General features: G+C 48.2%; 1 protein-coding gene across 1 annotated transcript; it reads right to left on the bottom strand.

The window, feature by feature from the left end:
- Nucleotides 1–1,478: 1,478 nt before the first annotated feature.
- Nucleotides 1,479–26,129, bottom strand: LOC119371948 (vitellogenic carboxypeptidase-like). Its single transcript, XM_037642397.2, has 4 exons — nucleotides 25,958–26,129; nucleotides 20,040–20,105; nucleotides 8,024–8,207; nucleotides 1,479–1,895 (listed from the first exon to the last, which is right to left on the bottom strand). Exons 1-4 carry the CDS (start codon nucleotides 26,017–26,019, stop codon nucleotides 1,479–1,481), a joined length of 729 nt encoding a protein of 242 aa, XP_037498325.1. The 5' UTR covers nucleotides 26,020–26,129.
- Between the last annotated feature and the right edge of the window lie 197 nt (nucleotides 26,130–26,326).

Genomic DNA, 26,326 nt, shown 5'->3' with positions numbered 1-26,326 from the left:
GCTGTTTACGAGGCTGGCCATAATTAGAATAGAGCCGTTATATGTGTCTGCGAGGCTAGTGTTGGCTAGCGTTGAGCGAGGCTTGGCTAAAACATGGATACGGCTGCACAAGTTGAGCTTCTTGAAAACAAAACTTTTATAGAATAACCTCATTTACTCGAAAAACGTTCCACAACAAAAGTTTCCTCACCTGTAGGGCATAAGCAAAGGGCGAAACAAAGAAACAGACGACAATCTTTCGCAGAGTGAAGGCTGACCTTGTCGTCTGTCTGTCTTTCAACATTAGCGACCAAACAATACTTATGTTTCATAAAATTGTAGGTTGAAGCAGAAGTTCTCAAAATAAAACAAAACTTTTTCACGTGTAGTGCTCAGATAAAAATAGCTCTTTACGTGATGCTTCAGTACGAAATTAACAAATAACACCTCGGAGACGCTTCCAGCCATACGCGTTTCCGAATTTTCCAGGCTCTTCGTGAACGATGCCAGACCGAATCCAGCCCATCCCAGAATTCCCATGCTATTGTAATTTCTAGGAACTATACTCATGCATACAACAGCGTTGCAGCGGTGGTTTTCTTCCTTGGTAATTGTACAAAATTGAATGAGGGAAGTAATGCTTTCTAGCGCAATATTTTGGTGGTTATGTAATCAAGCAAACATGATTCAGGAAACAATAGTGTCTTCGAGCGTGCCGTATTTGCTCCTTAAAAGGAAACGCTACGAGTAGGCTGCGAAGATTTGCAGAGGTCTGGAAATGAACATTCTTCCACATAGTCGCGTTCTGCTCTGTTTATGCACCTTTAAATGCGGTAATGCTTCATACGGTGGTCCACTGCCACGCATATTGGTTTCGTGTACCATATATCTTGGCTTAGAAGTGGTATATGTTCATTTTAGCTGCACCAGGATACGTCACCACCGGGTGTTGTGAAATGTTCTACTTTGAGCTTGTCAGTAGATTACCGTAGGCAATTCTCGCCGAGACTTATACAAACTTATGTGGAAATTTCGCCTGCTTGACAGCCTTTTACTGTGCCCAGACATTAAAAAACGCAGCACTAACGAAAGGAATTGTCGTGAGCCACTCCGATCCAGATCACTTCGAGGCTGCTCTCGAATCACTCTTTCGCGGCAATGTTGCCAATAATGCCAAGACAATAATGTCTGTTAGTTCTCATTAATATTGTGTTTAAGAAAGAAAAACTAGCCCTTAAAAGTCATCTTCTTTCCTTCTTTCACGGCAAGTAAAGCTCATCCGTATGTAATACCCCAACCTAGGATATTTATTATACCTATGAGGTATAATAAATAAATTAATTATTAATCAGTAAGAACTTCGGATGTGCTTCAGGAGTAACTTATTTGTTACTTTAAGAAGTCTTGTCCTCAATCTCATCAAGACAGAAGTTCAGGGGAAGATTGAGGCTTGAGGTGATAAAAAAAATCGTTAAACCATAAATTTCCAAAATTTGCAGTCACACTCCCAGGTCACCAATTTTCTCATCACTTGTCCTCATTTTCAGTACTCGTAAAAACTGTGGGGAAAATAGGTTATACAAACCTCCGTAAGATTCTCCAGCCAGGTAGAAGTCCCGGTTTTTAAATTCGTAAAACAACTTGAAAAACTGATCTAGAAATTCCATGACGTGCTCAACAATGTCTTCCAAGTTTCTTGAGTAGCCCTGAGGGTTTTCCGTGAAGCTGAAGCCAGTCCCCACTGGTACATCGAGGTAAATGACGCTCATGTTTTTTTGTAGTGTATTGGACCTTACGGAGATATTTGGTTTCGCGTCGAAAGCAATAGGGCCGTTTTCCAGGAATTGACCAAACAGCGACGACAGGCCTGGACCACCTTGCATCCACAGCAGGATCGGGGCTTCACTCAAGTTCCCCTGGGGTAGTATGCAAGGGTCGTTAGGAGAATTTTAATATTTTTTATTCAGTCTTGTCAGAAGTTAACATTTTTTACTGAGAAAGTAATAGCAAATGTATGAGTATTATTTAAAAGTTTTTCTTACACAAGTATTTGAAAGCGTTGTCTTGCTTTTAAGTGGCACTCTTGAAATAATGATACTTTAGTTGAGTCGATTAAGAATGTTAGATAACGGCTTCGGGGGGCCCGGTAAATATGCATTACTACAGCTTTCAGCCTACAAGCAGCGTTCACATAATTTCTGGTGTGAATATTGCCTCCTTCACACCATTTCGGGCGTGAAAGATTGATTTGAATTTGAATACTCAAGAAAAACTATTCTCGAGCGTCGATGCACATGTCGAACAATTTCTCATTTTTTGATGGAAGATAGGTCGAACTACAAGGAGCGAGAAAGGAGCACTACACAAGTGCTGACATGTGCTCTTATGTAGGGTGATTTGCCTCGCCAATATTAAACGTAAGTTTAGCGATTACTTTGTACTCTTATTTCTAATTTGTAAACGGAATGCGGTATAGAGTTTGCATGACGTCAGTTTGGTTGTAATGAGCCTTTTTTTTTACAATACTTAGAAAAAGTATCTAATGCCCTTCGAAATCGGTCTTTCGGTCAGTTCAGATATAACTACTTTAGCACAGATTTTGTTTTTGAGGTGTTTGGAATTAGCGAATTGCTTATGCTCCAAATGTCCAGCAGTTGCAAGACACCGTTTGCCTTGTCCACAAGTTTGTGCAAATCACAGTCCATAAAAAATAAGCTGGTATCATTTCCATAAATAATAAATGTTGTATTATCAATATTTATACTAAGTCGTTCACATAAAGATTAAAAAGTAGGAGACCCAGGATACTGCCTTGGGGCACGCCATGTGACAGTTCTTTAAAACTATATGCGTAGCCATTATTTCTACTTTTTTCTGTCGATATTTTAAATAGTTTTTATGACATTCATAAAGTTCCCCCGAAAACCACAGTGTTCTAGTTTTCTAATTAATGTAATGTGGTTAATCTGTCAAATGCTTTTGAGAAATCTACAGAAATTACAAGTGTAGCTTGGAAAAACTGGTATACGTGAGACTTTCTTTATCGAAAATAATGCAAGTGGAGTTTCTGAAGACGCTCTCGAACTTTGCAAGTCGCATTTCTTGCCTAAAGTCAATATTTAGCAATTTAGTTTAATAATCCTAATTAAAAAAGTTAATTAATTACCGAACAAAACAATTTCTGTAGTGTGCAAGGTGACTGTCAGTAATTTGCAACTTATTTCACTCGCCTGCCTTTAATATTATATTTTAACACAAAAGTGTTTTATCGCGGGGTCCACCAAGACTTCAGTGACGTATTTCCGTCACGGAAATAACGTCGAAAAATCTACGCAATCAGATGGCAAAGAAAAAAGTTCCGTCAACGGGCGTCGGACCCACGACCACTCGGTCCGCAACAACAGATGCCGGGCACGCTATCCACTGCGCCACGGTCACAGACTCTAGAGGCTTTACAAACGCGCCTTTTATATCTACCACTCTCCCGGTCGGCGGGGTGGTGTTGCCCTCTGGGAGCGGTAAAGGAAAGTAATTCGTCATTACTGTGGCCTCCGCGATTAGCACCTTCAATGCGTTACACGTCCGTCCCATTCGGCGCGTTTTCAATAGAAGTTCAATTTTCTCAATGCCTTAACACACCGCGAGGTGGCGATCTTAGCCCAAGCGTCGTAGAGTTACTGTATATGCTACCTTTAGGTAGCTGACTTGCGTCAAGGTATGGCATCTTGGGCTCCGAAGTCTTGCGGGAAAGCCACTCACCACCCGCGTAGGAGCCGCGCTCGCGCGACAGAGTAACAGTGTTGGCTTATTTTTTGCTTTCTTTCAATTTTTTATTATGCTGAGAGCAAAACTCAGTTAACAAGCTCAACGCTTACAAGCCTTGATTTTGCGCTTACGTTCCTAGTATGTGATCATGAAATAAAATGCGTCGCGTGACGAACACATACACCGGCGACATGAAATAGCAGAAGTGTGGTTCGTTGACGTAGTTGGTCACACATTTGGCTTGTCTCCTTTTCTGCTGTTTTTCCCATTTGCAGACATGAAATTATTTTTGCACTTTCGATCGCGATCGAGCGTTAGGGACGGAATTCCTCTGTCGCGTTTGGCTTCTTCACGTTAACTGTGGAAGGAAGCCAGCCGTAATCTAGTTTTCAACTGAATAGGGATCGATAGCGATCGAAAGTGGCCGTGCGACACCCGTATTATGCGCGCATGCTTACAAACACGGCCCGCGGCAGCAACAGGGCAGTTAAGCAGCCCTGTCGCGTGCAACATTCCTTTCGCTCAAGGTTTGAAAGCTGCATTAAATTCACGTAAATACAACACACGGTCATAGCGAAAGAGCTGTCGATGCGTCTATCACGTGGCCTGTTCATACAATTCACCAAAGAATGCACTTATTATCACACGTCTCTTGACCAGCGGCACCGAACAAGCGCGGCGAGAACAACAATAACAGCGCCAATGTCAACCGCGCTTGAGCGGCCGGAATCTACGGAGTGTCGGCGTCGCCTCGCCTGCGAAATATTGACTTCTCCGCAGCGCAAAGGAGCCCGCTATGACCACGTGACGGCGCTCGGCGAATAGCGTTGCTGGAATCACCGAAGGCAGAGCGAGCGGCGTCCGGAAAACAGTGGCGCAACTCTGCTACCTAAAGGTAGCATATACAGTAATTCTAAAGCGTCGTAAACACGTCAGCCTCGCTCATAGCATCACGCTAATCCAAACCAAAAAAAATGCCCCCGCTTCCCCGAAGGGAATCGTGAGGAAATGCGAATGCATTTCTTGCGCCGAGAGTACACGGCGTAGTAATTTTAATGGCGTAAAGCTGGACACATCGACGCGCTCAAGTGTCTCCCTTTTGGGCGCCTCTTTAAACGAACGCTTCCTAAGTGCGTTCGTAATCACCTCAGGGATGTTGCCACCGCCTTCAATGCAGCACAAACGCGTTTAGAACGCGCTGTTTTCTGGCTGTGCCAAGGCAGCACAAACGCTACAAACGCGTTTCAAACGCACTGCATTCAGGCGGTGGCGCAGGGAGGAGAGAGAGCGAACGGCGAGAGAAGGAGCGGCGAAGCACTGCACCTACCCTCTCCTACACTCTCTCCACACACGCCAGAGCCAGCGCCCTCTAGAATATTTGGTGGCATTGCCAGAGCGCACTCCTCCTTTCCACTCACTCTCCGCTACTCCGCCCGCACCACCTGCTCCGGTTGCTAGGGGCGAGGATAAGCGCGCGCGCCCGCAGCTGTTGCTATGGGAGAGGGAGTGAGAGCGGAGAAGCGCGCGGACAACGCCGGATGCCTCACATAGCCCGACTAAGAAATGCATTCGCATTTAAAATAGCTCTGCGACGCTCGCCGGCCTCACCTGGCTGTAACAACGCGTTCCCCGCTCACGCACTCGCCCCGAGAAAAATCCCGGCCGGGCTACCAGGGTGGCACGACGCGCTTTGCGTTTCCCTCCAGTCCGGCCGTGGTGTTCATTCACATTTTAACATGATGGCAAGTTCTGCGTCCAATATGCGACGCTATTCTGTCTATCACACCTCGTTCTCTCATTACGCTTTCACCGTTAACTGCTACAGCTACCACACGGATTTGTTTAATCATTTAACATAGACGTTAGTCGTCGGGATGGAGATGTACCACCAATCATCAAAGTGGGTGCATCCACGTTAAACGGTGCTATAGCTGCCAGACATCAATATACCTTGTACAAACTCTCTTATATCAATGCACAGTAAACATTCAGTTACTTCTGTAAGGGCACGCTTTACTTTCGTGTTATTCCGTTTTCTATGACGAGGGATCAACCATCTTTTTTAACCCTTGGCTAAAATGGCTGGGACACCCGGTATATGCAGTAAACATATCAATTGTGCTAGGACATATGCACTGGAATAGTGTAGGCGGTGACTTCGCATCCCTAAGTTGAGGCTTCTTTTGACTTAAAATTGAATACACAGGCAAATGGTCGCTAATATGTGTCTTAAGGACACATGAGCACATAGGTGTACTTGCGCTATTTGTTATAATGACGTCACTGAGTGTGCAAGAATGGACATGAAATCGAGTGGGGTGTTTTATAACATTCGTAAATGAGTTTGATTCCATGGTATCGCAAAGTTCAAGGCGTTGGGGGCTGAAAGTTAGCATATCAATGTTGAGGTCACCCCCGATAGTAAGGTTGTAACATTTTCATTGACCCACGACATGAAAGGGTCTAGAAACGTAAGAAAGGTGAACACATGACAATGGGGAGGGGGGGGGGGGGGGGGCGGTACACTACAGAAAAAATACCCGAAGAACATTTCAGTCAGGATATCATAATCGTCAGTAACCACAGAAAAATCCTTGAGTATTTCACACTCACACAATTTTGGCTAGGAGCATAATCCCACCACCTAATTTATCACGGTTCGAGAAATACGTGGCATAGTTAGGTATACGAAGAACTTCGGATTCATAGCGATACCAGGTTTCAGTAACCATGCTGACGTCAAAGGAGAACTCATACGATTCAAGCAGTATCGGTGTCTCATTTTCCTTGTTTCTGGCTCAGTGCGCATTTATATGAAGCAAAGAAATGTGCTTTTTTTACGAGATACCAGTAGACTCAATTCATGTGGCGTTAAGCAATCGGCAGCAATTGTGATTTTGCCCTGTTTTCCTTCTGACGATCTTTCCCAGATCGCTCTCAGTTGTTATCTGAAGCACCTTCGACTTCTGATTTTTGCGCAAAAATTTTGACGACTTTCACCAGTATAGCACAAATAATGGTAGTATAGCACCTATAGCACAAATAACCAGCAGACTGCAGTAACTCAAACACCTTCGTGTGTAGATCTCGCGAGACCTAACTTCTACCTGTCATATTAACCACATTATAAATTGTGCGGATCCTACTGTAGGGTATATACGCTGTAACCTTTCCCACTCTCCTTCCTCTCTTAAACAACAGGCTTTCCATTTTTTTGTGCGGCTGATGCTACAGTATGCCAACGCAATTTTCGACCCTCGCTACAATAACCTTACTAACGCTCTTGAATTGATTCAGAACCAAGCGACACGACTCACTTTGTCTAATTATTCGTAGCGGCTCGGCACAGAAAGTCCAGATTAACTTACCTGTTCAAGACTTACCTGCGGGAGAGCACGTGCTAATAGATTTTTCGATTGTTTGCTTTTTCACAACCCATACATAAGAAGAGCCCACCGCATTACCAGCACCAGCCACCCTCATACCGTACCATCCCCAACAAGCTCATACAGTTACCTTTCAACAGTAGTTTTTTCTTAGCACAGCACGACATTGGAATGGCCAGCCCACCGAAGTTGTCACTACCATCGACCAGCTTCAGACCAGCTTTTCTAATTATTAATAGCGATTTCTAACTTACTAGCACCTGACGTGCAGTGCAATGTATCACAAACGCTACTCAGGTATGCTATCAAGTAAATGTATCGCAGATTATTGTGTTGCGGTGTCAGATAACACACGATGTAAATGCCAGTGAAACAAAACAACACATCGATCTACTCTCAAAAAATGGTGGTGCACTTATCAAGAAAATTTTGTTTTGTATTACTGTCCCCGATGTATCGACTTATGAGTTTGTTGTGGGCAAGTCTTTACGTTTAGAGTGCTACGTTAGATATTCTTCGTGCCATTAGTCAGTATACATTCGAACGTGTGCTGCATCTCCATATCGGGCCAACGCGACTAAGGTTATCCCTAGATTTTTTCTCCCCTGTGAGAAATAATTTCCGTTGCTGTTAAAACCAACGGCATTTGGAATCGCGCCTCCAGTAGCGTAACTAGTCTAGTTTCATATCTACTCAAGCTTACTTTATGTCGCTCTTGGCCTTACATTGAGTGTTTGCCTCTTACCCCACTATTTTCATTCGAAATTGTAGTGTCACTGTACCAAAGAAAAATAGTGATGCTGCTGAGCAAGTCGTACATGCAGCTCTGCAATATGACGAATGGCGGTTATAAAAGTGGTTGAAGAGGCTGCTAAAAATTTCAAGCTATTTACCTCTGCGACCACGAAGAGGAAGAAGAGATTGCTGTTAAATGTGCCATTCACTGTTATCAGTCCAGAGTACGCTGATACGCCCGCCATATCTTGGAAGAGTCCAACTTTGCTCTTGTTTCTTGCAGTTTCATATTCACACGCATTAATGTAAGGCGTCAGATATAGAGGTAGCGTAGCTTCCAACCTAAAGGAGAATAATATTTTAGATGTGTTATTCTAATCGAACGCAGCATCCTTATAACAGGTAGATTGACGCAAGCCAAGATGATGCAAACCAAGATGATGCACATAGCGATACAAAGCCGTCGCGACAAAGCCACTTGACGTAATATAATCTGTGCACCTCGAACACTTTATCCGCGCAACAAACTTATTAAGGCGAAAGCCTTAGATGCCCCATCAAATGCGAAAAAATAACTGTCGGCGTCGGCGGCGTCAACACGAGCGATGCAAAGGATCATCACATGGTGACGTCACCATATGACGTCATCACTACGCCACATGTTAAGGCGAATGCATAGGGACCCTGTGTGAGAGACATAATAAAATGAGAGAAAGGCAAGGAGGTCAACCAGAATTGTAGCATACGGTTTGCTACCCTACACTAAGGGGAGAGGGAAAGGGAAAGAGAGATGTAGAGGAAAACGGAAAGAAGACCAGGCGTGCGAAAAGAACGCAAAAAAATTGGCGAAGCTTGCGCTAAACCGCGCAAGCCTTGAAACAACGAAACTGTACGATTCTAAAGACTAATCTGGTTGCTTCTAGGTTGTTTCTAGGCCTTAGCTAGGTGATGAGGGTTCTTTATAGGTTGCTTCTACGTCGTTGCTAGGCTTTAGTTAGGTGATGCTGTGTTGTTTCTACGTTGATTCTCAGCGCAGAGAGACTCGTGTTAAACCACACACAGTCACAGTCGACACGGATGTCCAAAGTCCAGACAAAAACTAGTGCTTAAACCAAGCGTTATCGTCTCTCATAGATCTGCGGGCAGGTCGTCGTTGGCGTAGGCCTTCCATCGCTTCGGGGTGTTGTCGCAGCCGCCGTTGCGTTTCCCGTTCCCTAGTGTTGGACTAACTGTTGCCTTCTTCCTTTTTAGTGGACCAGTGGTGAGCAGTGGGATGTACCCAATTCCTGTGGTACATACCCGTTTGTTGGGCTAACTGTTGTCTTCTTCACTTTTATCCGACCAGTGGTGCGTAGTGGGATTTTCCCAATTTCTGTGGTACATACCTGATAGGCCGCACAAATTACGGCTGCCCTAAACAGCTTCGTGTCGAAAGCGCAGTTTGCACTATAGCGGCGCAAGGCTGGAACCAATAGCGTAGCTAGCGTACGACCTAGCTTTTTCAGTCTTTGCTAGTGATGGCAAGCTTTTGCTAGAGATGCTAAGTTTTTGCTAGTAGTACTAAAGTATTGTTAGGCTTGGCTAACCTTCTCCGGTTTCGGTCGGTTCCCCCGCATTACGCACGTGTCACGTGGTTCTGGAGGGAAATCTCACGTGCCTAGTTGTTGCGCGGTGTCGTGATCTCAGTCATGTAACTTGGTGTTACGTGGTTCTTGGCGTGAACATGTCACGTGACCTGTTACGTGATGTCACATGATTTGAGTCACATGACAAGATGCTATGTGATGTTACGTGATTTTAGTCATCTGACTAGCTGTTACATGGTTTGGGTAAGAACATTTCACATGACTAGCTGTTACGTGATTTTGAGTCACGTTACTAGTTGTTAAGTGATCTTACGTGATTTTAGTCATGTGACTAGATGTTACGTGATGTTACGTGATTTTAGTCACGTGACTAGCTTTACGTGGTTATGGTGGGAACATGTCACGTGACAACCTGTTACGTGGCGTTACGTGATTTTGAGTCACGTGACTAGTTGTTGCGTGGTTTATGGCGGGATCATGTCACGTGACTAGCTGTTACGTAGTTTTTAGGGCAGCATGTCGACTGTTTAGATGTTTTCGTGATTTTGGCGGGAACATATCAGGTGACAAGTACGCACGTGTGCGCACGTTTCTGATTTGCTTATACTTAGCATGCCACTTTACAGAAAATATTTGTCAGATTGTAGAATGGCCATTTCACCCATGACCATAGTTGGTAATGTTGTAAGTTGGAGCACTTTAGAGGCCCGGGCTGCCGTTGTCTCATGTAGCTTGACGTAACGCTGGAAAAACCACGTATAGCATAGCCATCTGTAGCATAATGAGCCCGCGCTCGCGCCAAGAAGTCTTCTTCCTCTTGTTCCTCGAGCGCCTTGATGATGAGATCAAGTGCGGAGCACTTTAGGGGCCCGGGCTGTCGAATGCTACATGTTTGACGTCGATGCACCCACGTTGACTCCTAGTGGCACATCTCCATCGCGACGACTAACGCCAACGATCATGATTTAACCGTTGTGGTAGCTGAAGTTGTTAACATATTGTCACGTGGTCGTGACGTCGACGAAGACAGCAGTCGGCGTTTAAAGGATGAAACTGTTTATTTGGCCGAACTTGTGGCCGGAAAATGAGAACTAGCACTACAGCAATACACGCTGTACAATGATAGCGGCGAACAGGGCGTCGTCCGTCGATCAACTGACAAGCGGTCAAGCGCGTCGGCTTTTATACCGGCGCTATCGAACTTTCCAGCGATATCGCTGGTGGTTGCGCAATCTCTAGAATGAGCTCGAGCGTTCGCGTCTTGCGCGCAATCTTAACAAAATCATCTACAACAATCGTGAAGCTTCTCGAAGAATGAAGGCGCGGTTTGCGCTGAGCGTTGCCGACAGCCTTTGTGGGCGAATGCAGCAAAAGTGATAAGAAACGTACGTGGCAATGCCCCCCTCTGAAAAAGCATCGTCCCGATGCTTAAAAACAGAACATGAATACATGCAATACCAAAGAAAACTAAGCACACAAACATTAGAGTCCTCAGGTGCGTTAACGAGCATAGTACGGTTTAAGGCGCACCACATGCACGACCTCGGGTCGAGCTCGGCGCCTCTGAGAGTTCGTGATGCCTTCGGGGACAACCTCGTAGTCGAGTGCGCCGAGACGTCGAAGTACCCTGTACGGTCCGAAGTATCGTCGAAGAAGCTTCTCGCTCAGTCCGCGTCGTCGTATTGGCGTCCAGACCCAGACACGGTCGCCGGGCTGGTACTCCACGAAGCGTCGTCGAAGATTGTAGCGACGGCTGTCGGTGTGCTGCTGGGTCTTGATGCGCAGGCGGGCGAGCTGTCGAGCTTCTTCGGCACGTTGTAAGTAAGCGGCGGCGTCGAGGTTTTCTTCGTCGGTGACGTTCGGTAGCATGGCGTCGAGTGTCGTCGCCGGGCTCCTTCCGTAGACCAACTTGTACGGCGTCATCTGCGTCGTTTCTTGGACGGCCGTGTTGTAAGCGAAGGTCACGTACGGAAGGACTGGCATCCCACGTCTTGTGCTCAACGTCGACGTACATGGCCAGCATGTCGGCGATTGTCTTATTTAGACGCTCGGTGAGGCCATTGGTCTGCGGGTGGTAGGCGGTGGTGCGGCGGTGGCTCGTCTCGCTGTATTTGAAAATCGCCTGAGTTAGGTCCGCAGTAAAGGCGGTACCTCTGTCTGTGATGAGGACCTCTGGGGCGCCGTGTCGCAAGACGATGTTCTCCACGAAGAATTTGGCTACCTCGGCGGCGCTGCCTTTGGGCAAGGCCTTTGTCTCGGCGTAGCGGGTGAGGTAGTCAGTTGCTACGACGATCCACTTATTGCCGGAAGTCGACGTCGGGAACGGCCCCAGTAGGTCCATCCCGATTTGCTGGAACGGCCGGTGAGGTGGTTCGATTGGCTGCAGAAGTCCCGCTGGCCTAGTCGGCGGTGTCTTCCGTCGCTGGCAGTCTCGGCAAGTCTTAACGTAGTGGGCGACGTCGGCAGCAAGGCGTGGCCAGTAGTATTTTTCCTGTATTCTGGCGAGTGTGCGGGAAACACCAAGGTGTCCAGCCGTCGGGTCGTCGTGTAGGGCCTGGAGGACTTCTGGTCGCAATGACGAGGGCACGACAAGAAGGTAGTCGGTTCGAAGTGGCGAGAAGTTCTTCTTCAGGAGAACGCCGTTCCGTAAGAAAAACGACGGCAGTCCTCGCTTGAATACCCTCGGAACGACGGCGGTCTTGCACTCGAGGTACTCCATAAGGCCCCCCAGTTCCGCGTCGGCTCGTTGCCTTTCGGCGAAGTCATCGGTACTTATAGTTCCGAGGAAACAGTCATCGTCGTCGTCTTGCGGCGGCGCGTCGACGGGGGCACGAGACAGGCAGTCGGCGTCGGAGTGTTTTCGTCCGGACTTGTACACGACGGTTATGTCGAATTCTTGAAGCCTCAAACTCCATCGTGCGAGACGACCTGAAGGGTCCTTCAAGTTAGCTAGCCAACATAAGGCGTGATGGTCACTGACAACTTTGAAGGGCCTGCCATAGAGGTAGGGGCGAAACTTTGACGTAGCCCAGATGATGGCAAGGCATTCCTTTTCTGTTGTGGAATAGTTGGCTTCTGCCTTGGATAGTGACCGGCTAGCATAACTGATGACCCTTTCCTGTCCGTCAGTCTTCTGCACAAGGACGGCGCCGAGTCCTACGCTGCTTGCGTCGGTGTGGATTTCCGTATCGGAGCAATCGTCGAAATGCGCAAGTATGGGTGGCGTCTGCAGGCGTCGTTTAAGTTCTTGAAAGGCTTGCACTTGCGCCGTTTCCCACCTGAATTCCACGTTAGTCTTCGTGAGAAGCGTCAGTGGTTCGGCGATTCGTGAAAAGTTTTTGACGAAGCGTCTGTAATAGGCGCATAAGCCGAGAAATCGGCGCACGGCCTTCTTGTCGGTGGGTGGCGCGAAGTCGGCGATGGCAGCTGTTTTCCGCGGGTCTGGGCGCACTCCAGACTTGCCGATCACATGACCCAGAAACAAGAGCTCCTCGTACGCGAATCGGCACTTTTCTGGCTTCAAGGTCAGTCCCGAGGTCTTGATTGCTTGAAGTACTGCCTCAAGCCGCCGGAGATGCTCGTCGAAGGTCGAGGAAAACACGACGACGTCGTCCAAATACACAAGGCACGACTGCCACTTCAATCCGGCCAGTACGGTGTCCATGACGCGCTGGAACGTCGCAGGTGCCGAGCAAAGACCGAAAGGCATGACCTTGAACTCAAAGAGGCCGTCGGGTGTTATAAAAGCGGTCTTTTCTCGGTCTCTTTCGTCTACTTCGATCTGCCAGTAGCCGGTCTTGAGGTCCATCGACGAAAAGTACGTCGCGTTGTGAAGTCGATCCAGGGTGTCGTCTATCCGTGGGAGGGGGTACACGTCCTTCTTCGTGATCTTGTTCAGGCGCCGGTAATCAACGCAGAAGCGCAGTGTCCCGTCCTTCTTCTTCACTAACACCACTGGTGACGCCCAGGGACTCTTGGACGGCTGGATGATGTTGTCGCGTAGCATCTCGTCGACTTGTCTCTTTATCGCGTCGCGCTCTCGAGTCGAAACTCTGTAGGGGCTCTGACGGAGTGGTCGAGAATTTTCTTCTGTTAGAATGCGATGCTTAGCAAGGGGCGTTTGTCGGACCCGCGATGACGACGAGAAACAGTCCTTGTATTGCAGGAGCAGCGTTTTGAGCTGGTCTTGCTTGACCTTCGGAAGGCTCGGGTTAACGTCGAAATCTGGTTCGGGACCTCGATTCGTCGAAGCAGGTTCGGCAGCATCGAAGAGGGCGAAAGCATTGCTGGTGGCCACACATTCGTCGATGTAGGCAACCGTCGTACCAATGTTGAGGTGCCTATATTCGTGGCTAAAGTTCGTCAACACTACCTTTGCTTTGCCATCACGCAGCTCGGCTATACCTCTTGCGACGCAAACCTGACGGTTCAGAAGTAGGTGCTGATCGCCCTCGATGACACCTTCAAGGTCTGCGGGTTCTTCGGTGCCGACGGAAATAATGACGCTGGAGCGCGGCGGAACGGTCACCTGCTCTTCTATCACATTCAGTGCATGGTTCCGTGGCGTCGCGTGGGGCGGTAGCGCTTTGTCTGAGGTTAGTGTTATCGACTCAGACCTCAGGTCGATGACGGCGCCGTGGTCACTTAGGAAGTCTATTCCAAGTATCACATCTCTGGAGCAGTTTTTAGGATTACAAAGCTCGCAGGATAAGTCTGGTTATTGATGGTGACTCTCGCCGTGCAGACGCCAATCGGCGTTATCAGATGACCTCCAGCGGTCCGGATCTCGGGGCCTTCCCAAGCAGTCTTAACTTTCTTCAACTTTTGCTGCGAACGGCCCACTGATGACGGAATAGTCGGCTCCAGTATCGACGAGAGCGGTGACGTTGTGGCCGTCGATCAGAATGTCGAGGTCGCTAGTCCGCCGTCTTGCGTTGCGGTTATGTCGCGGCGTCGGGTCACGGCTACGTCGGTTTGCACCGCTGCTTCCGCGCTGCGTCGTCAGGTCTGCTTCCGGTCGCAAAGTTTCGTCTTCAGGACGTCGTTCGGCGTGCGGCGGGGGCTCAGAACATCGTCGCGGCGTCGTCGTCGACGGCGGAGGATCTTCAACGTTTCGTCGTTCAGCAAACCGCACCTCCATCGGTTGCTGCCCTTAGTTTTCCGGATACGGGCTAGGCGACCGACCCCGGTTTGGGCCAGTGTACTGCCGGCGGTGCGGTGACATGTAGCGGCCGGGCGACGGCGAGCGGGAAGGTCGTCGTTCTTGCCACTGTGTTCCGGTGAGGTAGTCGTTGATGTCGCGCGGCCGTTCGCCTGGCTGCGGGCGCGGCGCGTTGATAGCGAATCCGCGTAGTCCCATCTGTCGGTACTGGCAGCGGCGGTACGTGTGGCCGGCCTCCCCGCAGTGGTAGCAGAGCGGGCGGTTGTCAGGGGCGCGCCAAACGTCGGTCTTCCTCGGGGTGTAGTGCTGGCCGCCAGGTGGGCGGTAGGGCGTCGATGATTGCGGCGGTGTCTGGCGACGGAACTGCGTCGATGCGGTGTCTTGACGCGGGCGCGGCGGGGGAGCGTAGCGTCGGGCGGCAGCGGCGTAGCTCAAGGCTTGCGGCTGAGGCTGTGGCGGTTCAAGGGTGCCCAGCGATTGCTGGATTTCTTCTCGAACGACGTCTGCGATGGAGTCCACTTGAGGCTGGGGTGAGGGCAACAGCTTGCGCAGTTCCTCTCGCACGATCGTTCGGATTGTTTCGCGCAGGTCGTCGGAGCCGAGCGCATGAACAGCGGGGCTGTCTTGGTTTGATCGGCGATTATATTGGCGGGTGCGCATTTCTAGCGTCTTCTCGATGGTCGTGGCTTCTGAGACGAATTCCTGGACGGTATTCGGTGGATTCCTCATAAGTCCAGCGAAGAGCTGTTCCTTTACTCCTCGCATGAGGAAACGAACCTTCTTCTCTTCAGGCATATTGGGGTCAGCGTGGCGGAACAGCCGGGTCATTTCTTCCGCGAAGATGGTCACGCTTTCGTTCGGGAGCTGAACCCGTGTCTCCAGCAAGGTTGCGGCCCTTTCCTTTCGAACGACGCTTGCAAACGTCTGCAGGAAAGCGCTTCGAAAAGCGTCCCAAGTTTGAAGAGTGGACTCCCGATTCTCGAACCAGGTCCTTGCTGCGTCTTCAAGGTAAAAGTAAACGTGACGCAGCTTGTCCTCGGAGTCCCAGGTGTTGAATGTTGAGACCCTTTCGAAAGTCTCGAGCCAGGTGTCCGGGTCTTCGAATGACGACCCGCGGAAGGTTGGCGGCTCCTTGGGCTGCCGGAGCAGGATCGGCGCAGGCTGCACGGGGTCGGTCATTGTCGCTGCGGTGGGTGTTGTGATCCTGGGGCTGCCTGGTTTGTTCGGGAAGGAGCCCGTGCTCTGGCTGCAGTCCCTTCTGCCTGCGGCTTGTTCGACGATCCGGGTTTTCTTTGCTGCCGTCCTCTTCGCGGCTTGGGCTTGGGTCAGCGCTTCGCGGGGGCGTCCGGATCATGGAAGAAGCAGCACCTCCACCAGATGTCACGTGGTCGTGACGTCGACGAAGACAGCAGTCGGCGTTTAAAGGATGAAACTGTTTATTTGGCCGAACTTGTGGCCGGAAAATGAGAACTAGCACTACAGCAATACACGCTGTACAATGATAGCGGCGAACAGGGCGTCGTCCGTCGATCAACTGACAAGCGGTCAAGCGCGTCGGCTTTTATACCGGCGCTATCGAACTTTCCAGCGATATCGCTGGTGGTTGCGCAATCTCTAGAATGAGCTCGAGCGTTCGCGTCTTGCGCGCAATCTTAACAAAATCATCTACAACAATCGTGAAGCTTCTCGAAGAATAAGGCGCGGTTTGCGCTGAGCGTTGCCGACAGCCTTTGTGGGCGAATGCAGCAAAAGTGATAAGAAACGTACGTGGCAATATACTTGGACACAGCGTATCGTGAATCCCGCGCAAAGATGACTTCAACAAGCACATAATAAACACTGGTACTCGATATGCACTTCAAAGCGTCGTCAATTAAGGAGAAAAACGGAACGGTATGCGCTGCCGAGCAATAGGGTAACCTATGCCTGTGCTCATGCGTACGCTACCACACAGCAACACGGAAGGTAGAGCTTGAGCCGCGAACGCGCGCAGGCGTTCCACGTCCCGATGGCCCCTGCCTCACTCCATGCAAGGCATGACATGCGTCAGTCGACATCGTTGCCTTTCTGCAGCGCTTATCGCAGCAGTTTTATTAGTCGGTGCTATCGCACTCGTAGCAATCGGGGACGGAGAAACGCCGTTGGTGCATGTAAGCTGCACTACTCCAACGAGCCGTGACACGCTAACACGAAGCGAAAGGCAAGGAACGTAACTGTGTCTAGTGCCACTCCTCGATGCCAGCACGGCCAGTGTTTCTCGCTGGTATCGAGACGCTTCAACCGTGGCCTCCGAGATTAGCCGGCGGCGCGCCGGCGCGCCGCCGGCTAATCTCGGAGGCCATGCTTCAACCATGATCTCCTAGATTGCGCGCAATCTCGGCGGCCATGTTTTAGGTGCATCGTCGGCGAAGCTTTCCCTATCGGCACTAGTAAGTGTCGTGGCGCATTATTTCACGTCACCGCTCAAAGACGCTGACACCGCCCCGCCCGGCCTAACCGCGGCAACAGAGAGCGCCGTCCGAGAGAGAATGTGTGAAAGATATAAGGCGCGTTTGGTGGAATGTCGTGCATCGGCCTCGCTAGCTTAGTCGACAAGCCATAGAGTACTTTCGTGAGTCACTGACTTCGTTTCTTGAATTGCAAAAAATGGCAAAAGGATGTGCCCGATTGGGTACCTCGCATGAAATCACTGTTGCATATAAAACAATTGTAGACAGAATGTACTCTCTTGTCATTGTTGAAAACTGAAGCCCTGCAATAAAGAAAAAAAAAGCCTCGGTAGCTTAGTCGGTAGTGCGCCGGGCGGTAATTGTCGCGTACCGAGAGGTCGTAGGTTCGATTCCCGGCAGCGGAACTTGTTTTAGATGCGACGCATCTCTTGCTCGCGGGTATGTAAGGCGGCGTGGTAATCCGCACGCGCCGTTGTAGTCCGCACTCACACTAAGCATGCGCGCTCTCCTCCCTTCCCTCTCTACGACAGCTGCGCGTTGCTCTCTCCACTTCTCTACCCAGCACCTGCTTGGCTTCTACTGCGTTCTCGCTTTGCTTTCGCGGCGCATGCGCTACTCTCTGCGCTTACTCTCCCTCCCTCCCTAAGCGGTTAGAGCGCAGCGCGCGTTCAGTGCAGCGCTTGCTTTGGTTGACTCCGCTTCACTCCATTGGTGCTTCCGCTGAAGCATGATGGAAGCAACAGTCCCGTCAGTGAGTGGGCTGACGCAAGCACGCGTCAGCATCAGCCCAATTGCGTCCACTCAAGACAAAGCTGCGAAGCGAAGGGCAGCGAACTACCATTCACGGCACATGCATGGATCACGTCTTCATCAATTTCAAGATCCACCCACTGAACCAAGATTCCCTCGCGGTTCACTTCAGCGAGCACAAAGCCATCCTCATCAAAGCAAAGTGCACACCTCAAGTACTAGACGCTGCTCAATAAAGACCTTGGTTAACCGTTTCGCTTTCATTTGCAACGTTAATAGCACCGTTTCTTTATTTGCATCTATTTCTTTATTTGCATCTATTTCGAACTTTCACTCACGGAAAACGCTGATTTTACGCTCACAACCAACGACGCCTCACCAACACCGGAATTTCTGCGAAGAGAGCTCTTCAACACTATCACGTTAATAAATACATAAATTGCAGCTTACTTGTCACCTGAAAACCAAGCAAGAGGGAAAAAAGGTCGTGCTATTTCTCCTGTGTTTTACGTGTTTGAAATTGTAATATTTATTGTTTAATGATAAAAACGCAGCCTACTCATAATGCCGCTATTTTGCTAGAAAATTTACGACAAAGGTAAATTGCATGGCTACTTTGGCTACTTTTAGTTTGAGTTCTGGCTCCTTTTCAAAATACCTAATCACAACTCTGGCTCCCAACGTATACCACACCTTCGCGCGCCGCGGTGGTTGTCCTCTATGTCGTTTCCTTTTTTTTCATTCGCTGTTACGTTCATTCATTCGTGCACCGCGCGAAATGGGAAGCTTCTACGCAATGCATGTACATGGGGCACGTATCAGCTCGCCCTGTTCACAAGCCACAAGATATTTCCGCAATTTCAATGCGATAGTGTATAGGGGCACTATCGAAGGGTTTTTGCCGTCGACGTCATGTTCCGTATAAAGTCCAAATGGATAAGATCGCCTCATGCGTCGTGTGTTCTACCCGCGAGTAAAAGCGCGCCAGCGGGGGTGGTGAAGGCGCCAGAAGCAGAGATGAAACGAGCCGGCCATCTCCGCCGCAGGCAGGGTGCATGCGACGTCAACCCGCGTGCGAAGCCTGCCGCCGATTTCTTTTTAAGCAGAGAGGGAACGCGCCGCCCATCTTTCCTCGGGCGAAGGAGCACGGGCGTCGGGGGACGGGGGTCTGCGTCGCTCGAGCAGCAGTTGTGAACCTTGACCATAAGTGAGGCGTTCCTGAGCGCTGGCGCGCGTGCTATCTCGTCAGACATAATCAAACGGCTCGTATGCCCTTCTACGTGCTGTGCTCTCATCGCTTCGCGGTGGGACAACAGGCGGCACGAAAACCGCTTCTCTCCCTGGAGTGGCCGTCTTCGCTTACACCAGCGTTTTACAGCGGAGCTGTTGAAGCCGAGCTCAAACGGGTGAAGTATTGTCCAACAGGGAAGTTTAAACTGCGCGAAGAAGACAACACGTAAGAACAAAGAAACACGCACACACACGAAGCGCAGCGTTTTTGGAAGTTGTTTCATTGATTTACCAGGCACATTTAAGCAGCGCGATGAAGACAATACGTAAGAACATAGAAACACGCATACACGCGATGCACATCGTGTGTGTGTGTGTTTCTACGTTCTTACGCGTTGTCTTCGCGCAGTTTAAACTTTTCTGTTTAATCTAGGAACCCGCTAGCCCAACAAAATGTCACAATGAAGTATCGTCTCAAGCCTAGCGAAGGAGGAGGAGGGAAGAGAGGGAAACAGTATCCGCAGCCTAGCGAAGGAGGCTAAGGAGGTGAAAAGAGAGTGAAGGATAGCATAGTCATGTATAGTATAGTATAGCAAGGGGTGGGAAAGGGAAGTGAGGGTGAGGAGGAGAGAATGTAGGAGGGAAGGTATAGCATAGTATGGCGGAGGCGATGGGAGGGCAGGAGCGAGGGGAGTTGGAGGTAAGAGGGATGCAAATGGTCACGCGTAGAGGAGGTTCCGTCAGTGCTAAACCATGACCATGTTCTAGCTTTACATCACTTTGCATTTCATCACTGATGCTTCCCCTGAGCTCCGCTGTTTGCCTTTACGAAGTTAAGTCAGCTGAAGTCACGCATAAGTTGTACAGTTACGCGAGATCGGATCCAAGAGAGTTAGCTGCTAGCCTTAGTTCGTATAACATTACAGTTGGTTACTATCGCATTCATTGTTTGGCCCTTGAGGCGAAACTGATTTTTTCTATAAATACCGCTGCTTACCTTGGATCTAGTGCACCGTTCAAGTCCGCCTCATTATTTCCATTCTCTTCTTGAACCTCTTCAGACCTGAAAAGCAAAGGATGAATGGATGCAAAACTTCACTGAAAAATCCTGAGGTCCGCGACATAAAATAATTCTATGAGACAAGCAGAGAACACCGAGTGAATGAATTCAAATATTCTCCTTGTCTCACGCCCTCATATCATCGCACACTTACGAATTTTCGTCGCTGCTACAAGGTTGACTACCACCAACGCATTAGTACTTTCTCTTATGGGTGTTGACCCCAGCCGTATATGTGATTTTTACGCGCTTCGATTCCCATTTCATACCGGTATTCACCGTTGTCTGGGAAGGTGGCTGGTTCCAGTTTGCATTTTCTTCAAAGCGTTTGTGTACTTAAAACCCGGCGGCGGTCAGCGGTTCCGGCTGATTGCTACTTTTTTTGCGGATTCGATGTATGCTAGTTCAACTGTATATAAATAAGTAGTCTAACCCACATATATCGAACTCGCTGAAAACGGCAATCATCTCGACATATTTTATAATTTGATATAAAGCTTTTACACAATTTACTGAATTGTCAATGCGAATTTGGGCGCGCAAGTTGGCTTCACGGCACTGCTTCACGATAATGAGAGGAAGACGCCTTACAGCACTACACGGGGATATTTTTTTTTTAGTTTTGTAGTATTCAGCGGTTTGTAGCTGGGTTGGTGACCAAATACGGTATCGATGTAAGAAATGCGCGGCTTGCACTAGTGGCGCATGGCTGAAACCATCAGCGGAGCTAGTGTTCGACCTAAGTTTTTGTTAGTATTGCCAAGCTTTTGCTGAGCAGCAAAGCTTTTGCTAGTCATACTAAGTATGCCTAAAGTTGGCTAGATATGTCACGTGACTGCCTGTTACAGGATATTGTGATTTTGGTCACGTGACTAGCTCTTACGTGGTTTATGGTGGGGACATGCCACGTGACTATTACGCTATGGTGCGTGATTTTAGTCGCGTGACAAAATGTTGTGTAATTTTTAGTCACGTGACTAGATGTTGTCTGATGTTACGGGATTTTTAGTGACGCGAGTAATTCAGAGTTTACATTATTCCTAGTCACGTGGCTACTTACGTCATGGTACGTCATGGAGGAAGGAAAAATAAGGAGAGGCCCTGACGTCACATTCATGAAGCCTGCACATCGCAAACACACCCATCGCCTCCTAGCGAAGGAGCCTCGAAATATTTCGCGATTTCCGCCGTGTCGTTTGCAAGCGCATACGCGATTCGAGCCTTTTTTTTTCGTCGTGCAAGCGGCGCCGCGGCGCAGTCGATTCCCGCATGCTGCTCCTTGTGTGTGTTCTTTCGGAAAGCTACGCAATGCCCAGCTGTTGCCTATGGTGCAAATCGCGTGCACTGCGGAAAGTACCGGGTGTCACTTTTCATGTGTATGTACACGTTCGCTTCATTGCTGATCACTAATGCATGGTATTTGCATGCGAAGCTCTCGGATGTGCGCTCAGTTGCTTCTTACTCATTGTGCTAACTCAGAACACACGTGTACTTTTGTTTTTGGCGTCTGACGCGCCATACATACCATGCGCTGAAGGCATCGTACGTTTTAGAGGCTGTGTCGTTCAAACGAAAGGGCAATAAACTTTTGTTGTTGTTATCGGACTACGTGATGTATGTATTGTGCGGTGTGCGCTCGCTGCGTGCTTGTGTTGTGTGTGCACTGGAATTACGAACTTTACGTGCACGATCGCGTATACAATACAGTGGTGTCTTCTTTTCGACGTGAAGTTACGTCAACTATAGGTTGGCGTTGCGCCGAATAGCTACTGCGCTCACTCCATATACACGAACAAAGAACCGCTAATCCGGCAAGAGATCGGGAAGTCGGGCTACGAGAAAGGGAAAGCCTAACGCCCAGCAGAACGCGTAAGTCACTGCTAGGTGAGTTCCAATACGATGATGCAGGGGCTGAACGTTTTTGATCACGGCACGTACCGGTATTCTGTACTGTTGCACAAAAACGCTCCACGAAGAATTTCAGCGCGCAGCGCTCGGGCCTGCCACGCACGAACAGCCTGGTAAACGTCTGCTTGCAACATTTTACTGCGTGCGAACCGCACAATACGCGCTAAGTTTACGCCGGGACTACAAATCTGCGCAGAAGCTAACCACCACGGAGAGCACGCCGCGGGGCGTCTGCTGTTTTGTTTGCCCCCATACCGGTTTGTTTGCCCCATAAATCTGACGTCACTTCCGCCACACTTTTCGCAATGCATTGAAATACGATAGGGCCTCTCCTTAGTATTCCTTCCTCCATGTGGTACGTGATCTTAGTCATGTTAGTGTTACGTGGCTTTTAGTCACGTGACTGGATGTTTGGTTATATGACGTCATTTTAGTCACGTGACTAGATGTTACGTGATTTTTGTCACGTGACTAGATATTACGTGACGCTTCGTACTGGTAGTCTCTTCCTTTATTTTTCTTTCATCTCTCCGTTTATTCTATGTTTTTTTTTGTCGTTGTTCATTTCTATTTTTTCTTTCTCTATGTATTTGTCTTTCTCGCTCTTTCCATCTTTCTCCTTCTTGCCCTTTTTTCTTTCTCTCTGTCTCTGTTTATCGCTTCTCTTTTCTTTTTGTCTCTATCTTACTTTCTCTTTCTGTCTTTTTCCCTTTCTTTCTCTCTATTTCTCTCTTTCCCTTTCTTCTTATGCTCCTCCTTCGCCCTCACATCTCTCCTCCTCACCCCCACTTCCCTTTCCCGGCACCTTGCTATACTATACTATACAAGGCTATGCTATGCTCTTCTAGCGTGCCTGGATAGCCGAGTGGTTAAGACTCGCGCCTTCGGATCGTGGGTACGCGGGTTCAAATCCCGCCGCCTCATCGGACATTTTTTTTGTCGCCACGATTTTCTCTTTCTTTATATCTTTTTTTCTGTCGCTGTTTCTTTCTCTCTTTATTAGGCCGTAATCGTGACAGTCCTATTTTGGCAAACTTTAATTTTCTTGATTAGATTGGAGTAACAGTTTCGTGCTACGTGATGGCACACATATATGCGAATAGAAGGGCACAAGATAATGGGTAAAAAACATCAATTACTCTTCTAAATTCTGTGGCCGCTAACCGGTACACGGTGTGCTATACCAAAGTAGGGGCATAAATAGCCTTCAAGCTGCTGTTAGAGCAGGTATGAGGTTAGTAGAAGTCTCGATATTGCTGTGTGTGTGCGCGAGCGTGTGTTCTCATTTGTTCTCCGTTGGTGCCTCAATGTACGTTGTAGTGATATGTGCTTACCATGATAATTATTTGAGTAATTAGCGGTCATTAATCAATGTACGAGGACAATGTCGTGTCGTTTTTTTAGTTCGTCTTATATATGCTTTTATAATTGAGTCAACTGGCAATGCACACGCACATATAAGCAAAATACTAGGCGTAAACCTCTAGTTGGCTGATTGTAGTCCACTGAGAGATGAGGATGTTAATACGGTTACTAAGTTGCTAGTGCGGTTACAACAATATAGTAACGGACTAACCATTCGAGTTAGTACTATTCGCTTGCTAACCAGATGCCGAATTTCACTAAACTGCATTTTACTACCTTCACTTACTAAGAGGGTAGTGCTTCTTGTGACTAGTTAACGGTTAGTATTTAGTTGGCCTTTTTTTTTTTTAAGAGTGTAGGATATTTGCCCAAATACCCAACTAACTCGTCGGACGTTTGTAAAAGTAGTTGTTCTTCGCAAGTAAGCGCCCTGTCCTGTTTGTTGTTTCCCGTATTTTGTTGCGCAATTTTGGTTGACCTCCCTGCCTTTCTCTCGTTTTATTATCTCTCTCTCTCCCTTGCGCTTCTAGATTTCGAGATCGATCTGAGGAAATATATTGTGCACTGTAATTGTATGTGTCTTCATGAGCCTTATTCCAAGTTCACGCAGTGAGAGCATGCGCCTGGAAGCCTCATATTATATACCTCAGAACCTGATTCTGGATTGTCTGGCATTTTTTTTATTGAACTTGAATCTCGATTAGCTTTGTTGTTGCTTTAGTATTAACGTTCTTTCATTGAAGCATTTAAAGGGGTCATGAAGCATCCCTTGGGCTTGTTGAAAAAACACATCCTGCGGAAAGCTGACACGGCTATGAACTGCTCAGCCAAATATTGCAGTCGTGCGCGCCGCTTAAAGGCTACAAGCGGAGTACGAAGTTGCTGTTTTCTCACGCGCCCTCTTTTCAAGCAGAGGCCGATTTTCACTCTCGTCGGTGGGCGGGGCTCCTGTCAGTTGACGTCGCGTATCTGCTTGTCCGCGTCCCAAAAGACATAGCATCCTCATTGGCCGATAGCCGACATAAATCGAGAGTGACGTTCGGATCAGATGCGCTTCTTGCCGCTCTCCTCAGTCTGCTAACTTTACACTCACACATGCGAATTACAGAGGGAAAGCGATCGCGTTTCATGACGCGCGCTGACGTAACTTCTTTCCCCCGTGCAATATCTCCCTGTGTAGCTTCCAGTGCGCTCGTCGTGACGAGAAAAGAGAGAAAGCGCTGAGAGCGTGCGCCAAACCCCCGTAACTCCGCTCATTCTTGACGGATTCGAGAAATTTTTGCGGCAATCGATTCGGGAGGCAATGAACTCCGATACTGAGGTCATTAGATCATTACTTGGAAAAGTAGTTCATGACCCCTTTAAGCCAAGCACAAAACATTTCTCTCCTAATTTATTTTAGCGGGACGGCCTGTTACCCGAAAAAAAATTTACATCACCAGCAAAACGTCGTTTCTTGCCGAACGAGACTTTGTCATTGTTTTTAGACTGCACAGAACCAGACATTTGTATTTCTAAAAAAAGGGATACTTTCCGTGTACTTAGATTTAGGTGCACGTTAAAGAACCCCAGGTGGTCGAAATTTCCGGAGCCCTCCACTACGGCGTGTCTCATAATCATATGGTGGTTTTGGGACGTTAAACACCAGATATTATTATTATTAAAAAAAGGGATACTTTGAAAGCACTTTGAAATACAACATATCTCACACTGTTCTTCCTAGAAACCTTGGTAGCCTTTACGTGACGTGGTCATGTTGCTGGTATACAATCATTGGTGAAGTCGGTTGAGTCACAGATGTCCAAAGCTCCTGGACGTATGTGGCCAATTTTATGTAACGTTTCACGGCACGTTCGCAGTTTCTATGAAAAGTTAGCAGCCGGGGTTCATGTTTTTGTTAAATTCATGGGCTTATCTGCTTAAAATCTTGGTTCCCGTGCGAATTGGCTTTTTCTTACCTTTGCATTCGCTTTCCACATGTGAGAGAAAATAGCACATATGCTATGCCAAGCCAAGCACGCTATGCTTAGCGTGCTTGGCTTTCAAACCACGCAGTCGAAGATTCGATCTGCTGTACACCTGTTGGGTCATGTTTGTTTTTCCTGCGCTATATCGCACATGAGCTGAACCGTGACGAATAAGAATACGATCGGCCCCCTTGGCAGCTCATGGTCACTGTTCAGCGTAAAAGTTATTCGTTTTTAACATCGGCTGGCAGTGCTTTGGTCGAAGTTATTCTTACTTGCAGGGAAACCACCTCTAATGGAGAACATCATTTGACTTGAAAAAAATGCTAGTGATAAGAATGGTTATCAACAGGCGTTCTCGTTTTAATACAAGAGTAATCGATTGAGGAGTGTGTTTTTTGTTTGGTGGTACCTGTATGGTTGTCCCTGTCTCCTGAATGCAGCCTCACGAAATTGTAAAACGTATATGCCTGGCTGACATAAGCGAAAGAGCACGCACCTGAATATGAAAATACTAAGATAAGGTGTTTAGCGTTGCTCTAGGGTTTCGTGAGAGGGCAACTGCAACAAAGTGGAAGAACAACAGGTCATGCTCGAGAAAATGTTTATACGTACCCATGTACATATTGCGTCCCAGCTTTCAGCACAAGGAGGGTCAATAAATATGTTAACATCATACTGTTTTCTTTTGAAATGTATCAACGGCAAAATTGTCGCAATGCACACATCAGGTAGATGAATCCTGGATGCAATTTGCGGTATGGGGCCCGTAACCAGAGTACAGTGAAGGCCTGCAACGTTACAAATCCATATATAGGCACTGCAAAGAATGTGTAGGGCGTTGAAAGCCGTGCTGAATTCACCGGTTCTGAAATAGAATTATTTTTAAATGCGAAGCATTTCTTAGCGAACCTCAGGCACTTTGGGCGTTTCTATCTACGTATCTATCTATCTATCTATCTAGCCGCCTACGTCTGGGCGCTC

The sequence above is a fragment of the Rhipicephalus sanguineus genome, chromosome 10 (genome assembly GCF_013339695.2).
Source record: "Rhipicephalus sanguineus isolate Rsan-2018 chromosome 10, BIME_Rsan_1.4, whole genome shotgun sequence".
Classification (NCBI taxonomy): Eukaryota; Metazoa; Arthropoda; class Arachnida; order Ixodida; family Ixodidae; genus Rhipicephalus; species Rhipicephalus sanguineus.
The sequence above is the reverse complement of the archived record's forward strand: the minus strand, read 5'-3'. Positions and strand labels throughout refer to the sequence as shown.

Excerpts from the sequence above, each read along its gene's own strand:
- LOC119371948 (XM_037642397.2), bottom strand. The coding sequence starts at position 26,019 with ATGATGTTAACATATTTATTGACCCTCCTTGTGCTGAAAGCTGGGACG. Across the intron at positions 20,106-25,957 it reads GGGACGCAATATGTACATGG|GTCTGAAGAGGTTCAAGAAG; the intron begins GTACGTATAAAC and ends TTTGCTTTTCAG. Across the intron at positions 8,208-20,039 it reads AACGGTGCACTAGATCCAAG|GTTGGAAGCTACGCTACCTC; the intron begins GTAAGCAGCGGT and ends ATTCTCCTTTAG.